Source organism: Ruditapes philippinarum, unplaced genomic scaffold (genome assembly GCF_026571515.1).
Source record: "Ruditapes philippinarum isolate M1 unplaced genomic scaffold, ASM2657151v2 ctg1301_1_1_1_1, whole genome shotgun sequence".
NCBI classification, from domain to species: Eukaryota; Metazoa; Mollusca; class Bivalvia; order Venerida; family Veneridae; genus Ruditapes; species Ruditapes philippinarum.
Genome location: NW_026852304.1, coordinates 222,457 through 241,528, shown reverse-complemented (window position 1 = coordinate 241,528; position 19,072 = coordinate 222,457). Strand labels below are relative to the sequence as shown.

General features: G+C 30.4%; 1 protein-coding gene across 5 annotated transcripts in view; it reads left to right on the top strand.

Moving 5' to 3' along the window:
* LOC132755918 (RAB11-binding protein RELCH homolog) overlaps positions 1 to 19,072 on the top strand; it is a 100,774-nt gene that overhangs the window by 38,549 nt on the left and 43,153 nt on the right. For all 5 annotated transcript variants that reach the window (XM_060746867.1, XM_060746875.1, XM_060746860.1 and 2 more), the window contains 6 exons: positions 2,977 to 3,068; positions 4,832 to 4,938; positions 7,436 to 7,535; positions 8,346 to 8,428; positions 8,896 to 8,959; positions 9,775 to 9,913. In XM_060746867.1, the coding sequence (XP_060602850.1) occupies positions 2,977 to 3,068; positions 4,832 to 4,938; positions 7,436 to 7,535; positions 8,346 to 8,428; positions 8,896 to 8,959; positions 9,775 to 9,913 (585 nt within the window). The remainder of the gene's footprint in view (positions 1 to 2,976; positions 3,069 to 4,831; positions 4,939 to 7,435; positions 7,536 to 8,345; positions 8,429 to 8,895; positions 8,960 to 9,774; positions 9,914 to 19,072) is intronic.

Sequence of the window (19,072 nt, the reverse complement as noted above, 5' to 3'; positions counted from 1 at the left end):
ACTGGTAGCTGTAACTTTTATAAAGTAGATCTTTATTATTTTTATCTGAACAACATTTGTACTGATCCTCAAAGTTGTTGATATAAATGTGTTGCCCCAGTGGAATACTGCACAATATTATAGAAGCATTTTGCACAAAGATAATAAAGTAAAAATGTATGTTATTTAAGCTCAGTTTATTGACAGTTATAAGAGTTATTTAGATGCAACTTCACCATGAAACAGAAAACAAAAAGGGGGTCCAATTTGGCTGCCTTTTAGAGAGCTGACTATTTGCATGTCTCTATGTGTTTTGTGAAATAGGCCTTGATAGATTGAAAGCTTTTCAAGGCTGGGAGAGTTAAGTGAATGTTTTTCAATACTTCACTTCAATGAATTTATATTGAAACTGACAAAACAAAATGCTCAAATGGGATAAAACATCACTACAAGGGGAACGTCAGACTTTATCTATATTTCTCAATACATATCAGTTCAGTTTGTGACTATTATTTAGACAGATTTTGTCTGCTGCCAAACTAGTTTAAAACTGGAGTGCATGTATGTAGAATACAAGTTAATTATTTTTATCAAGGGTTTATCTGACACATTACTGTCAAACCTGTGAACAACAAACCTCCCAAAGAAGAGACTTAACATGGCCTTTATAAACAAGTGGTCTTTATTTGGAGGTAACTGTGTTCCATTTTATAGTTGGTAGTTTAATGAAAAACGGCCTTAATTTACTGGGTGGTCTTTATTTGGATATTTGGAGGTGGTCTTTTAACACTGCTTTAACTGTATGTTATTTAATAAGATGTCATCACTATATTTGTTAAATGAGCTGAATATGAGAATTAGATCAGTACTCATTGACATGTCTTTTAACTCTTAACCTGCTTAAACCGGAAGTGATCAGCCTTTGCGACCAGTATTAAGCCAGATCAGTCTGCAAATCAGTGCATTCTGACCACAGGGCTGGGAATCAAAACTGCGTCGTATCCTACAAAATGAAAACAAACGCTGCCATCTTGGAACGAAAAACGTATGTTTTTGTTTATAACTCTTTTTGTTGGAAATGACTGAAAACCAGATATATGTATTAACACGCTCCACTATTTTCTGCTTCGTTCGATATATGTTGCTTGCACAACTATTTTGTATAACAAAAGTTATAGCGAACTTGCAACTTCTTCTTCATTAATAAACTTTTCAAATTCGGGTTACAAAAGATAAAACAAAAAATTATTTTGTAAAGTAGCTAGGTGTCCTTTTTGCAAAGGTATTTTATGCTTTGCACCGATAATTTTGATACAGATATATGCACGACATGATGTTTCAATAGTATTGAAGAAGTTGTCCTATATTAGATTAAAGCCAGGATGAGAAAACTTATGTCAGATTATGGCACTGAATTTTCCACAGACTAAAGAGAAGGCATCTTAACATACCATTATACTAAAGTGTGATTTTTATTTGATAATGAATTGCCTGACACATAAAACATTTTGTTTTCTTCAAAGAGGATTCTTCAAAGAGGATTACCCCCTGTCCAATTAAAAAATTCTCAGCCATTCACGCCACTGACACATCCTTTTTTAAACGAAGGTAAAAAGTGATCTTAAACAGTAGGGAAATATTTCATTTTAACAAGAAATATATATGTTATTCACTTTATAATTAATTTAAATACTTGTAATCTTCAAACTTCATGCCAGAAGTTTATTAAAAAAACTGCTTACTTGTACGGCTGACATTTAAGACCATGGTTAACAAATTTGTTGGAAAAAATCAGAGAGGTGTGTCCGACCAAGGCCAAGCTGTTTATGTTTACTGACTTTAAATCACTTGCACTTAACTGCTGAGAATTTGAAAACCACTAGGGACTTCTGATTCTTTCGTAAGCTAATGGTTCTCTGAAGGTGTAACATTTTGCCAGAAATAATGCACAAAGGCTCACCTGAGGTCCTTACCCCCCAGTAAAACTAAAGTGTAGAGTGGAAGTTTGAAATAAAACCACAAAAGCAGTCATCACCTAGAACATGCAGACCCACAGTTAACTAATAGCGTAGCTAGCCAAAATGAATTTTGTGATTCAAGTTCATAGACTTCTATATTTTGCCAACAAAAAAAAAAAATGGATAATATTGAACATATAGGAAAATATAAGAAATTATTTCAGATATTATGAGAAATTAAGTAACATGTTCAAGTTTAACTGAAAAGTAGCGTCTGCAATGTAAATTGGACATGACACAATGCTTTCTAAATAATCAAAAGCATCAGAACATCGCTATAAACTGCGAATGATCACAGTATTTTTATCTAGCACAAGTGATTATCCAGTAAAATAGACATATATTGCCAAATTTATCCATGTTGAAAAGAATACCAAAAATACAACTGCGTCATATCATATTTTATTTTCAACTGCGTCGTATCATTTCGTACATATTATTATTTTTTCAGAAAATAAACATTTCTTTTTAATGAAATTTTAGTACGTAATGCAAAATAATATATTGAAGTTTATGGTATACTCTGAAATTAGTATATAATTGATTTGAAGAAAAAACGATGGATAAAGCAATATGAACTGCATCGTATCCACAAAATTTCATGACAATTCTGGCCCGCTTCGAGTTGCAAGTTCGCTATAACTTTTGTTTTACAAAATAGTTGTACAAACAACATAATACAGAACGAAGCGGAAAATAGTGGAGCGTGTTAATACATATATCTGGTTTTAAGCCATTTCCAACAAAAAGAGTTATAAACAAAAACATACCTCTTTCGTTCCAAGATGGCGGCATTTGTTTACATTTTGTAGGATACGACGCAATTTTGATTCCCAGCCCTGCACATGCTACTATTAAAACACCACCTGTGTCTTTGATGTTACATAATGAGTTGTTAAGATGCAATGATATGTATGATATATGCATCAGAAATTCTATATTAATTTTACTCATGGCTATTTTTTTCCTTCCATTTCAGATCCGTCAAATAGTTTTACATCCAATACAACTCCATTTACAACATGTGTTGTCCCTGTCTATGCCAGTGGCGTACTCAGTGCCTTTAATACAGTAAGTTACATTAACAAATGTTGAATTAAATCATCGTATTTATCATCATAATCATGTTGATTAGGCCATAATTTAACATAAACACATGGGTGTTTAGAAATGAATTAATTATATGATTCTAGAAATGTGTAAACAATATAATTTTGATTTATTAACTATACTTATTAGCTACTTTGCATTGCGATTCTTTTTTTTCTCCTATTAGTATGTAATACTTATGTAAAGAAATGAAAACAATGTAATACTTATGTGAAGAAGTGAAAAAAACTATTTGTTGTCATTTTACAGCTGAACTCTTATGTTAATAAGTTATAGAAACAGCCTTGAGATACAAGGTTATTTAACTTGTATATGTAAAAATACAAGACTTCAGGAGGTGTTTTAAATCCCTGCCTTGTATATTGTCTCCGGTCATGTAGTCAGTTCAGCAATTGCACTGGGGACTGTCAGTATTGAATGTTATATTGATAATATTGAAATGGATTTAATCAGTCAAGCATGAAAATAGGCATTTTTGAGAGGAAAATTACCATTTTGAGCCTTTTTTTTTAACAAGTCATAGGTCTGATTGTAAATGAAACTCAGCATTGTATATATTATGAGTGATACTTATCATATACTTCCAAATTCTTTGTTTGCATTTTAAGGAATGGCCCTAAGTAAAATTAAAAACTTTATAGTTAAGGGAAACTTTAAACCAAATTTAAAACATGAACTTATGTACTGGATTTTTTTAACATATTTTGGAATCAATGTACACATTTATATAAGGAAAATACTAACATAAAATCTTATAAATGTTAAATTTTGTTTTCTTGAATTTTGGCCATTTTATAACTTGGAAATAGTCATTTCTCAAGCAAAAAAAACTGACAAAGGTCATAAATCAGTATATGGTTACATCACTTTTATAAAATCCAACATTTGCTATACAGAAAGAACTCCTTTTCATGATGCTTTTATGTTTGTATGATACTGTCAAGGAGGATTCTTGATAACTGGTGAGGGGAGGGGGAGCAGTAACTCCTAGGGGGTTGGGGAGGGGAAAGATACATGTGGTGTCTCTCCCCAACTGGCTTCATAGCATATAAAGCCTTTGAGCATAATTTGTTTACTTTGAATTCTAAAGTACAATGCAGTAATTCTTTTAGAAAAATACTTTTAATGAATGACCAAAATTCAATGACATTTCATATTAGATGTTTAAACCTCATTCTATCTTAAAAAGGATGTCGAATTTTGCTTGACAGTGATAAAATGATTGGGCTTTACAGTATTATGATAAGTAAACTTTGGTTAAGATTTTACATGCAAGTTGGTATCTTCAAAGCTTCTGAAGGGAATAGGTTAAAACTTCACACTTTTGTTCTCTGTGATTGGCACAAGTCCAATAATTCTGAGTAATTTTTTAACAGATTTATGTCTCTTTTCTTACTGTCAAGCACTGAGAATAGTCGAGCATGCATGTCTTAAAGACAGCTCTTGTTTTATTTTGATATTAAAATCCCTTAAACATTAAATGAACTGTTCCAAATTCACAACAGGGTAAATCCATTATACAAATTTAGTGGGTAAGGGTTAAGAAAACCAGGTTAGTTTTAAATTTTGTATGGAATCTATAAACATTTTTTTGTAAAATGCTATCTTTTTCATTTGAATGATATACTATCTAATATTGAAAATAAATTCAAAACAAACAAATAAATCTTTAGATTTAAACTATAACATTAAAATAAAACAATGATTTATAACAATTATTTCAGGAAGAAGACAAGAAGCAGCTGTCTCAGTTTTTACGAGAGGCGTTGTTCTGTCTGTCACTATATCAAGCACCTAAAGACAGTCTTAAGATTGCTGTAACTGAGTTATGGTAAGTGCACTGCCTTCATAAAATACAAAACCATGAAAAACCATTATGTATTTTATGCTCATTTTGATAGAAAATTTCTTAGTAAGGAAATCGTTGCAGAAGATTATAGTCCTGATGCTTTCGTGTTATTGTTGTTGTACATTAATTTGTCAGAGATAAACTTCAGATTGAAATAAAGCATTATGTACCTTCAAATCTTTTGATATACAGTTGTGTCACATGATTTCTTTTAGATGTCTTAACCAGTAATCAAGTTTCCTTGTTGTCTGAATAAGTAATCAAGCCATTGTTCCACTTTGTAATCATAGTTTGAAAAGTTACTTTGGATCTTATAATATTATAATTGTATTATTATTGTATCAATATCACCTAAGTCTAGTTATACTGGTTTCCATGGCTGAGTGGTTAAGGTCATTGACTTTAAACCACTTGCCACTCACTGCTGTGGGATCGAATCCCCCCCAGGGAGTTTGGATTCTTTCATGTGAGAAAGCTGTCTAGCTAGCTCATGGAACAATGGTGGTTTTACTCAAGTTCCCCAAATGTGCATGTTGAAATAATGAATAGAAGCGCTCCTGAGGTCTGCCTTCACCAGTAAAGCTCAAAAGTCATCACATGACCTTCACATATGTTGTGGTGTAACACCCACCCAGGAAAAACAATTGTGTAACACCCAACCAGGAAAATAATTGTGTAATCGTGTAACACCCAACCAGGAAAAACAATAGTGTAACACCCAACCAGGAAAAAAATTGTGTAATCGTGTAACACCCAACCAGGAAAAACAATGGTGTAACACCCAACCAGGAAAAACAATTGTGTAACACCCAACCAGGAAAAACAATTGTGTAACACCCAACCAAGAAAAAAAATCTGAACACTATGTACTGTATTATTTTATATTTACAACTACACATATTGTACTTCAGAAACTCTGTATAAAATTATGTCAGATAATGAATAAATCAGATATGCAAATATTGTGTCCGGTATGAGACAATTTTCTGTATAACTCAGAATTATTATTCCCAGTGTGACCTGGAGGTTTATTGCAAATATTAATCAAGTTCTACATAGTCTGCTGACCATTAAATACAAGCCTATATTTGTTGTTATGAATGGCTTTAGAATAAAACTGGACACAATAAAGCCATCAATCCCTGTGGTTACAGAATAGAAGCACTATCCTGTACAACGACCTTCCTCATCATTTATTGGAAACATTTTATTCCATTATTACTGTTATTGTTAATCCAGTAGTATTTTTGTTCCAAAGAATTATTGCATTTCTTTTATTCCTGGATTTCTTCATCACAATATAGCCAAGAAATAAATTGTATTTTATTGTGTGTACTTTTGTTGACAGTACGTTACTTCATTTTGATAAAGATTAATCATGTGTTTCTTTATAAAAGTACTTGATTTATGGGTAAACTATACAAATATAGCAGATACAGGGATGTTACTTTTGTTTTGTCATACACATTATTAATTAATGAACTTGTTGAATAAAATAATATCAGAGGCTCACATGATAGAATTTTATTCAACTTGTCCAATAAATTCAGTATTGAACCTACACTCATTCAATATCCTCTATATCTAATGAAATATTTGTTTTACAAAATTTATAAACTGTAAGAATTATGTTGTTTCCAAAATCTTATAGTATTTATTTCTCATCTCCAATATATATAAACCTGTGGGAAATGTTGGAAACTTTAAAAACATCTCAGACTTTGTTAATTTCTTTTGTTGGTATATTAAAGTTGCACACAGTTTCTCTGGAGGTATGATTAGCTATCTAATAGACATTCCCTGACATTTAACATATAAAAAAAATGAATGATAAAAATCCCGCCTTGAAAATTTCCTATACTCTACAGGCTGCTATATTGATATACAGGATTCAAACTGGGTTCAAATGTAGTTTCTTTCTTTTTCCTTAGCAAATGAAAAATGCTGGTTAAATAGATAGCAGATTGTCTCGGAAGAGATATAAATTTGATATTGACTGTCTCCTTTGGAAAATGAAAAATGAACAAGAAAGATTTAAATTGGAATTATCCCCTAAAAAAAGTATATTAAAATTTTAAATTTGGTAGAAATTACCAAATTTATTTCATTTGCTTCTGTCTTAGGCTCCACCAGTCTGTGTGTTTAATTGTTTTTATTGGTAAAATATTTGTTAAGATTTTTTTGGTTAAATATTTAAGTCCCAAAGACAAATATGATTAGTTTTTTCATGTGTCTGTCCACATGTCTGTGTGTTGTTATATTTACATGCTCCAGACCTGTAACTTGTGATAAGATTTTACATTAAGATAAATCATTTCTCCCTACTTTGTTGAGCATTGTACAGTTTGCTTTCAGTTTTGTTACATAAGTGTAGTGATTTTTCAAGACTTTGAAATTGCGGCAAAATGCCCAACCACTTTGAAAATTCATACAAAAGAAAACAAAACTAATTTAAAACTGTATTTGATTTTTTTTTCAGTGCAAATTCCAGCAACCATGAATTGTTACTGGAAGTGTTATGGGAAGGTGTTGTACATTCGTCACCACAGGTTCGAGCTACAGCTGCCAGACTGTTTGAGGTATGATTTCCTATATGTTTCTATTCTCCTTGTAGCATGTTTGTTTTCAGGTCAATATGACAGTGACTGGTTTGATCATAAGTTTTTTTCCATTACACATGCTGACCAATTCTCCTTACAGCAGCCTTAAAACATTTTGACAAAGGTATTAGATAATTGGTAGGTAGGTACCTTGCCAAACCTCTGACTTCGGGTTGACTTTTAGAGTGATGCCAGAAAAGTCAATGTGGTTCTTAAAGAAGAGCATTCTACTTTTCCTTATTAAATGATTTGCATATTTACTGATTCTTAATGCAGTTATATGGCATGATCATTCACCATTTTGTAAGACTTGAAGTTATTGGGGTGAAGGTCATGTTTGAAAGTACTAAAACTTGCTTTTTTCGTTTTTCCTCAACATATTTCAATGGTTTTTGTGTGTATGAGTGTGCGTCACCCAGTTCCTATACTGTACTTTATGTCTTATGTTTGAAATGTTCCCTAAAAATGATGAATGGTTTTGTCCAGATTGAAAGATGAACAAGTCCATTTATGATATTTAGTGGGGTTAAAGGGTTAATGTATTTCTTCCCTGATGCTGGATGTTTAAATGTTGATACATTCTGAAACAAATCTTCAGCGTAGTGAAAATCTGTTTCTGATCAGAAATACATTTAGTTGAGTAATAACTTTTATTTATGCACATATTGTCATTCTAACAAATAAATGATTTTACAGTCTATATCAAACTGTTTGATGTATAATATATCATTTAATGAAGCACTTTTGCATGTATATGTTGTGCTTTAATTTGTTTATTATACATTGTAGATTGTAATGCACAGTGTGAATGAATCTCTTGCATCAGCTAGGTGCGTTCCTGCTCTCATAACACTCGGGAGCGACCCTGTCATGTAAGTATGATTGATTTGCTCTCTGTTTAATTTTTTTCAGATATTTCTTATTATAGGATACAAGATATTCTCTCCAGACTTGGTTGAATACTTAAAATTGTATTTAAAGAAACTTCTGATTATACAGCCAAGTATTTAAATGTGTTATAAATATTTCAAGTGATTTTCTTAAAAAGATTTTTTTTCTTTGAAAGATTACACCAATTTTAGAATAAGCATAATTATATCTTAAGTAAAAATTTACTTGAAATCTGTACCAAATATGTAAAAGAGTATAAATAGAGGAACAACTTTGCAAATTTAAGTTTGTACAATTCCAGTTTTGATATAATTTAATTGCTTTTAACATTTGATTGAATTCATTCATATAAAAATAACTTTAAATTGAATGTTTTTTACAAATACAATACATCTTGAAATTGCAACTTTTTTTCCAACAATTAGCATGTAATATACTTGGTTTTCAGATCAGTGAGGGTTGCTACCATTCCAGCACTTGGTACAATAATAGAAACTGTTACAACCAGAGATGTAAGCTTATATTTTATTTACTGTTTAGCAATGAAATATAGTATTTTTCTATCTTATAAAAATCAAAGTCACATTTTGACCTTATGACCGACCCTATGCATATATCTTGCAGGAAGGTTTGAATCTGCTGAAATCAAATTAATATTCAACTCATTTTTAATGTGTACCATAAAAAAGTGGATTTTATGTCATAAGTGCACCAGAGCACAACATGTCTTGACAAATCAATGTATTTCAATTACACACAAAAAGTATGGTCAACTGTCTGGTATCATAGGTGTCATTACAACTGGGTAACCTGACAAAAGTTGCAGTCTTTAAGAGCAGGTTTTACTGTTTTTTGAAAAAAATACATTAACCATAAGCCAGCTGGAGGCAACTGATTCTACCCATGCGACCAGTTAAACTGCACACCAGTGCCATCTGAACACGGTTTGCACTGTTTGCTATTCAGCCAGTATATGTATGTATTTTGGCATTTTACCTCACCAAAAAGAAATGAATGGTTTTGTCCAGACTGAAAGATGGGCACATCCATTTAAGATATTTAGTGTGGTAAGGGTTAAACATCTTAAAGAGTTCAATCTTTTACTTTTATTGTTTCATACGATTTTTGTGTTTTATAACATGATACAATATTTGATTTCATTTCACTGCTCTCGTATGTTAGATAAAAATGTAAATCTTTGCTGTATTGCATTTATTTTTAAAATCAGATACATATATCAAATAAAGTAGTTTATGATATTTTAACGACTTTAATGGTTTTACAATATGTATTTTGTCCAATAAATTTTCTTTAATTACTGTTTCAGATATTAGAGAAAGTATATATGCAGTTGCAAACATTCCTAGATGATCCAATATACAGAGAGGAGCATGCGTTACATCTTGAATTAGTATCCACATTTGCACGTGTCGGACCTAATGCTGAACAGAAATTCAGGGATGAATGTATGTACATTGGTTTATTTATTAGAAAGGTTAGGTTAGCTATTCCTCATCCTTGTAATAGATGGTGTTTTCCAAAGTCATACCATATCTGAAATTCCTTTCATGTCCACTCTAGAATTTAGCATGAATTTGTCGGGTTTCTATTAAATACTTCAAATAATGCTTAGCATAAATGTCCTAGTTTGTGAATTAGGACTTAGAATATTGTGATTTTAAGCAGACCTGTGTTTGTGTGGATAAGGAATGCAGGAGCGTAATAGTTAAGTTTCCTACCTCTCTACCCATTTTTCTGCCTCTCAATTCAGGAATCATTAGTTTGAGTCCTAACAGTTGTTCAAATAAGCTATAAGCATTCATCACAGGTGTTTGAAGTGAGTTGGTCTATTATGGAGGGTCTGTAATACAATGAATAATGATGTTGAAATTATTAAGTATAAGACAAAACAAAAAACCATGAAAGAACTATACATGGATCTTGTGAGATACATGATCTGAAATTACATATATTTATATAGTAGATAGTGAAATGTTCTAGAACAAAATATTATTATTTGTCATATAAATGTTCATTCTAAGTCACTTAGATACGGAGCCCCTAAGATGACATTTTCCACACTTTTTTTCCCGGAACTTAATTCGTTTTTACGAAATAATAATTCGTAATTACGAAATAATAATTCGTTTTTACGAAATATTAATTCGTAAATACGAAATATTAATTCGTAAATACGAAATATTAATTCGTTTTTACGAAATATTAATTCGTTTTTACGAAATATTATTTCGTAATTACGAAAGATTAATTCGTTTTTACGAAATAATAATTCGTAATTACGAAATATTAATTCGTTTTTACGAAATATTAATTCGTAATTACGAAATATTAATTCGTTTTTACGAAATATTATTTCGTAATTACGAAATATTTATTCGTAAAAACGAAATATTATTTCGAAATTACGAAATAATAATTCGTAAATACGAAATAATATTTCGTAAAAACGAATTAATTTTTTTCTAGGGTTTCAAATAGTTTTGGTAATAGTTATAAATAAGGCCTCAAAACTAAGTTCTTCACTGAATATAAGGCATGTTCATGCAATATAAATAGTGGTTTTTTTTCTCCCCAAGTTTTTTAACTTTACACTATTGTACATAAATTAAAATAATCGCCTGTCAATAGCGTTGAGCCACAGCCGTGATAGTACACGCGCTAGGAAAATTAAGTTAAAATGGGGGTCCTGTGCTTTAAATCCAAACACGGACATTTCTAATTTGTTTAAACTGATAAGATAAGTGAAAGTCTGGACCCCCCCCCTTGTCCCATTAGTTTTACTAATGTATATGATAAAAGAACGGAATAATATAGCATGTTTCTGTTTTAAAGAAACATGTGATAAAAGATTGCCTCAAACATTAAAACATTGCTGATAGGAACATGTATTTGACAAAAGGGAAAAATAGACATTTTTGGCCAGATAATGACTTCTAACTCAAAAACTCTGTTCACTTAAATATAATAACTTGAGAACCATTCGGCATATAATCGAAAGGTTGATTGTAAATGACCCATTTGTGAGATTAGCAGGTTCTTTATCAAGCTCAAAATGACCTTATAAGATTTCGTAAAAACGAATTAATATTTCGTAATTACGAAATAATATTTCGTTTTTACGAATTAATATTTCGTAATAACGAAATAATATTTCGTAAATACGAATTAATATTTCGTAAAAACGAAATAATATTTCGTAAAAACGAATTATTATTTCGTAATTACGAAATAACATTTCGTTTTTACGAATAAATATTTCGTAATAACGAAATAATATTTCGTAAATACGAAATAATATTTCGTAAATACGAAATAACATTTCGTAAAAACGAATTAATATTTCGTAAATACGAATTAATATTTCGTAAAAACGAATTAATATTTCGTTAAAACGAATTATTATTTCGTAAATACGAAATAACATTTCGTTTTTACGAATTAATATTTCGTAATAACGAAATAATATTTCGTAATTACGAAAAAATATTTCGTAAAAACGAATTAATATTTCGTAAATACGAATTAATATTTCGTAAAAACGAATTAATATTTCGTAAAAACGAATTAAATGCCGGGAGAAAAGTGTCGAGAATGTCACCTTAGGGGCTCCGTACTTAGAACTATATCAACATTTAGTTTTTAAACAACTTTTTATATGATTATCCAAATGATACATTTCTATTATTTTTATCAATATTTGAGAAAATTATGGAAAACATGCCCATTGAAGATCAATTCGCTTTAAACTTAAAATAAAATAGGAGATCTTTTTATATTGCTAACATGCGTTTCAATTAAAGTTACTGACTTAATTAAACATTTCTGTGCCAGTGGCTAATTATTCGGCAGCTAAATGATAGAAGATGCCGGCAAATAAAGAGAAGAATTGTGTGACAAAATAATACAGACTGCATCATTCTTAATGTATCATACTAAATGCAAATTAGAACCCATGGGAATTACCTTATCAGATTCCATGTGTTGTCGCAAATTCTTCCTAATCTCTTCTCTCACGAATCAGTGCCTAAATGCAGGCTAATCATTTGTATTTGTAACATTTGGTCGAATGAGCGAATTGAGGGCAGTGAAAACAGACAGATTGGAGAGAAATCTTAAAATAAATCTCAAGTTGTCTATCGCGCCTTTTAGATAAGATACTTAAAGATACTTGTAAGTTATTTGTAGGATTACATGATACAGAAATGAAATTGCAATAAGAGCCAAAAGCTATTTTACAATTTCTAATATAAATTGAAATTTGTTATCTCGTTGAATCAATGGAAAACATGGACGTATATCAGTTGTTATAAATCAAATGTTAACAAAGAATAAAATCTTTCTTGCACACATATTCAAGAAAGTATTTTCAGATAGTATATGATTTGGGTAAATGACTGAATAAAAGAATGTAAAATATTTTTCTGTACGACTTTGGTCTCTATAAAATATTTTGTGCTGTAATTGTTCTTTAAAAATTTAGAGTCTTCATTAACTTAGTTGCTGAAAATTATTCTAAGAAATTACTGTTTTATATTGTTATTACCATAATAAATAGTGGATTTTCAGTTTGAATATTCGAAGAATATGGACAGCTACTGTACTCACTGCGGCATCTGGGTCGGCATTGCCGTAACATTTTTGTAAGGTGGTGTTTCCAAAACTAATGAAGGGCATCAGTTAAATTGTTCTTTATGATTATCTAACATGATGAAAAACAGGTCCCATAACTTTAAGTTACATTTTTACAGAGTTAAGTCCCTTTTCTTACTGCCAAGCACGGGATGTCTTACAGAGAGCACTTTTCTAAATATCAATCGATTTAGTTTAATTTGTAATAAACGTATTGAGCTGAATTGTTATTTTGTTTTACAGTGATTATGTTAAGTATGTTTACAATTAGCCTGTTAAAGTAACTTTATATTAAATTTAACGATTATTATATAATTTATATTGTTTGTATCAAATGAAAGTTAATATTTACAATTCGTTTAGGTTTTGATGTGCCTTATACTTTATACAATACCTTCATTTAACGCATATGGGTTGAAACGGAAAATAACTAGCGTTTGACACCGGTATAGAGCTGGCCTCTATAGTATTTGTAGAGCAGAACTCTATACTGTTTAGAATAACCTTAAATTTTCATATTGATATTTCTAAGTTGATTTTGAACAGAATCAAAACAGACGCTGAAAAATACATTTCTGAAATTCAGCATGAAAATGGTTTCACTTTTTTGGTCTGTTAAATGAAAGGGAATAGAGATTGTTTCTTATTTGATTAATGAAGTAAACTGGCATTAAAATATACTTGGCCATTGATTTCTTGTTTTATTGCTGATCTAACTTTATGATAAAATCTATGTTATCTAAGTTATTTCTCATATAAAATATGATGTTTAGAAATGTGGAACCAGAAAAGCATATAAATAATCCTGACTTTTTGAAGAATGATTTACTTTTGCTATAGACATAGATTAATGTCCGTATGATATAACAATTTTTAGGTTTTGCAGAATATAAGATTTTACCCTCACTACATAAAATATCTTTAGTAGAATAGCCCATCTTTTAATCTGAACATAAGCATTCATCATTTTAGGAAAAGTTTCAAAATATTTATGATGAGTTAGTATTGACTTGCCGGCTTATCTTGAACTGCACTGGTCGCTCAATTAGAATATGTTGCCGTCAGAAGGCGAATGGTTAAAGGAGTTCACGATTATGTCAGGCACAGCCGTCTAACAATTAAGTATAGTGACTGCCTGAGTGGGCACTTACGTTTTTAATCTGACCACTTAAGTCTGGTGGTGTATGAGGCATTAAACCTCAATGTTGTACTCCTGGTCACGATGGTAATTTGCCAAAATATGCAGCGTCTGCAGACACTATTATCCATGAAAAACGAGTTAAGCTACAGACTTCTGATGTTCTCAAAAAATCACGCTAATCCCTACTTGAAATGTTCGCACAATATGGAAATTATGCACAATCTGCAAATTAAGCACAATCTACCAAGATCTATTCATAGTCACTTTTCCTTGTAAATTGTCACATATGACAAGGGTATTTTAGATTTTCGCATTTCCATAGAAGTGAATATAGCAAAGATGAAGATTAATTAACATGCATACATAAAAAAGTTTTGTTTTCCGACTTAGATACTCAGAGCAAAACTGAAGAATTGACTTATTATTTCAAAGTATTTTAAGTTATGCATGTCAGTTTTGAAAAAAAAAATATTTGTTTTTTTTTTAAGGTTTGAATTTATTTCAAAATTATTCTAACAAAAACGGATGATCATGTCAAACTTATAAACAGAATGTATGATTCTAATGTATACGATAGAATATTAATAAGAAATATTTTCACTTAAAATTATCTTCGCATGACTATCGTTAAATATGTTAAAAAAGATGCCTAAGCTATTTGAAAAATCAGGGATGACATTTGGTCTTTTTGCAATGCTCTAATCGCCTTCAATTTAATATAACTTTTGAAACAGTCATCACACCAATTCCGAAATACATGTTCATAGATGAAACAGAATTTTTCTGTATCTTTTCTGGTAAATTAAATTAGTCATCTTTCTCTTCGTATATGTGAGATCAAGTTATGAATGTAAATGCTGTAAGAATAAATAAATCGAAAACAAAGTGAAATGAATTGCTGTTATAAGCAAGGTTGACCATCCTTTCAATTAGTATAACAAATATTCCTTTCTCGTTTATTGACTGCAACGCTTTTATCTCATTGAAATGTCTGTTGCAGTATGAGTGATTTAAAACCTACTTAAGTAGACTCCCTTCCGGCCAGCTCTTTTCTGGTTTATTTTTTTTTATGTTTATTTTCCCCTTTTGCGTAAAAAGGAAGAACGGTTTTAGGCACATATTTAATGGATTTAAAAATGTCTCAATTCCCACATGCAGATTAAAGATACTTAAAAAGGCTGCAAAAAGAGATTACTGTTCTTTATAGGAAGGGAAAGGATTTTAAATGGACCAAGAACCATTTCCATAGAACATTGTTACTCTTTTTCGTTTACACAGGTAAACCAACATATTTATATACAATACTATTGTTGTGTAGGGATACCGCCTTTCCTTGTTGATCTTGTTTAGTACCATATCTTACTTTGAGTTGTTCTTGATTTTTTAGTAGAAAACCCCGATATACGACGTTTTGTGATGATTAAATGATATAGTCTTCAAGCATAATTGGCTAATTTTATTTGATTAAATGTTTTCAAATATAGCCACTTTGCTGTGGGATTTTAAGTATTAAGGTTTTATATATTCAAAAAACTTATCTGTTACTTAGCGGGCCTTCAAAATTGACAGATATTGTTAAACAATTCAGTGTTAGAAAATGTTCAGATTTATTAAATGCTACGTAAATCATACACTTTGTTCTTCTATTGTGATACATTATTTAGTCTGCGATTATTTATCTCGTCGTCAAAATAATAACCGAAAAGGACGCAAAATGTCTGCTTTATTTGCTAAAATTTTTATATGGAATTATGCCAGGATTAGTTTGTCAAGTATCACGCCTTAGGTATTTTGATATCGACTGCAAGGCCCAAAAAATTATTGCTATAATGTTTGAGGAGAAGTTATTGGCGGGATCTAAAATTTATAGGGCTATCTTTACAAAAATGTTATATCAAATTTGAGAAAAATTTTGTTTTTATTTGTTGTTTGTTTTTCTGGATTAAAGCTCAATATATTTAACAGGTTATGTTGAGTTAAGAAAGGCTGTTATTTCTTGGTGGACTTTTTTCAAACTTCTTTTATTCAGTTTTTCCGCAATTATTGATAAAATTAGAGAACAGCAAAAATTTTCTGAATGTTACAGGTCATCTTCCTTTTCTTTCCAAAAGCAAAAAACAATGGCTTTTACTATAAGCAAAATCGTACGACCTCGCGCTTTCTGTTAGTAAAATTCGGTTTGATTATGCCAATTGTCCAACTAGAGATTAAAATTCTGATTGTTTGTTGGAAAGAAACCCGATTAAATTTTACAATGCTTTTAATACAGAATGTAAACCGTCTTTTGCTTGGCTGATGGCAGAAAACTGCCAAGGTGTGATTTAATTTTGAAACTACTTTTCGGAACATGTTAAAAACTGTGTTAGTAGAAATTATAATAAAAATATACTGGTGAAAACTGTTTCAGTCCGGATCAGTAATATGCCAATCAGAACCTATGTGAATGTCCTTATCTGTCATAATTGTTTTTCATTTTTTTCCCTCTGTAATACTCTTTTTTTTATTCATTTATTTTATTCTGGCATCTTTTCTTGAAGAGAGGGAAGACGAAAACTGATTGCCATTCATTTGAAACTTTAGGTTTCCATGTTTTTTTTGTGTCACTGTAAATGTATGTTATTTTGAAAAGTTATCTCATGTTTTAAACCAAATCATTGTAATAATTTCATTTTTGCTGTAATTCGATCGGTGACATTTTCCTGATTTTGATTTTTCAATATCTACGTTATCGTGAAATTCGTTGGAACGTAGGTCGTTAATCACACAGCTGTCCTTTGGTAATTTGATTGATAAACATTGGTTATATTACTAGTATTAGTCAAAATTTTCAATCTTCTTTATCTTCTTTTTTCAATCTTTATTTATGACACAATACAACAAAATCATACAACTAAGCGCTCTTACTCGACTCGTAATTAATTGTACTAATTGCATTACAGTGAATATGAACATTTTCATTTAAGCACTCAACATGCTCGTATCTGTATTGCTTTCATGTATAACTTTATCTGACTCAACAAGAATCGTCTCACGTTCATGATGATATAGGAGAAACATTGGGTATACATAGTGTAATTTGTCTTTCATTTAGTTTGTTGCAGACATGACGGTGTGAAAAGGCACTACAATGAATAAACAAAAAGATCATTAGCGTAACAACTCTGTGAATAATAGATTTGTCTTACTGAAAACTTTTCTTTTTTTCCTGCTGAATACATTTCATATATCTTAATTTTCTATTTATATATTTATAAACTTTCAAACTTAATCCTTTGGGTGAACGATACAAATTAGGTATCACTTAAGAGCCATCGATTAGAACAACAAGTTTGACTAAGCGTATAAAATATATTAAAAGAATCGTGCAATCCTCGGAACATATATCGCTATCTAAAGAATATTTCCTGTTAGATATCTTCCTGTCTGTAATACAGACTCATATAGAGAATCAGGTGAATATTTGTCACCGATGGAATTAGGTCTCGAGTTATCCTGTATCGATGCTTTCTGTCCAATAATAAGAAACAAAGATAAGCTTCTTCAAGTGACTTTCTTATGTTTATTTTTATAAAAATCTGAAGAGGGGTTTCTTCTTCAATATTTTAAGGTTTTTTTTTCAAACCAAAAAGCTAATTCTTTACATGCCGGTTGTAACAATACCAATATAGATCCAAAACAGTCTGCACTTCTGTTATCATTATTAAATGACTTGTTGATAATTTCAATATCTTTATATTGAAATCTTATAAAATAACAACGAATTGTTCAAACGCAAAGAGACTTTTCTAGAGACATGGCTAAGACATACTTAAAGAGTGTGATTCCAAAATGATTGAGAAAAATAAATTCAATATATAAGAAATACTGGTGCCAGCATATGATTTTACTAAAGGATAGTAAAGTATGTCATTCAGTGACATTAAAAAAAAAGTCAGTGCAAGAAACATTAAAGCAATTAGTAAAGCTTTTCAAAACAAACATGATATTGTGTTACACTGTCACAAGCTCTCTGAACATAAACTGTTTCATAAATAAAATGCACGAAGTCACGGAAGTATATTACAAATGACGAGCTTATTCGCATAAAAGGTGGAGAGTCATTTTAAATGAATGGAAACGTTTATAATTGCTCGTGTTACAAAAAAACGATAATCATATAAATGACCTTCACAAAATGAACATGTTTTACAAAGGTCTGTTTATTTGAAATAAAAAACCAGAAAAACAATGAAACTACTTCCTAACACAAAAAAGACATTATTTTGATTGCGAGTCTAAAGATCCCCCCATTTAATATTGGCTTTTTTTGAAACAAAAAACAAACTCAATGAAAAACAGAAAAAATTTCTCCTATACATAAGGGGGTTATTTAATTGCTTCAGTCCTGAACATGATCGGGCTTTTTTAATGAAATTTGAATATAAAAGTAGAGCCCATCTTTTTTGGAAGACCAAAAAGTATTCCTTTTTAAGACATACATTCTACAAAAAAAATTTGGAAAGCTTAAATTTCCCTTGGAGTTTTCCCTTTGCTATTACTAAAAGGAAAAAATTTTTTTATTTAAAAATAATATTTCAAATGGGTAACTTAATTTTTGTAAAGCCTCTAAAAATCTAAATGATTTCAACGTGACAGTTGATCTTACTTCTGATATTATACAAATTTAATTCCTGAAATATGCACTGAAGTATTTATCATTATTTAGAAAGTGAATTCTTTATCTTATTCCCTAATCTATTTTTATAATAGTGTCTTGAAGAAAGGTCAATTATTTTACCTCCGTCTTTGTCCATCTTCGTTTGCTGACATAATCAGCAAAACTTACCTGTGAACA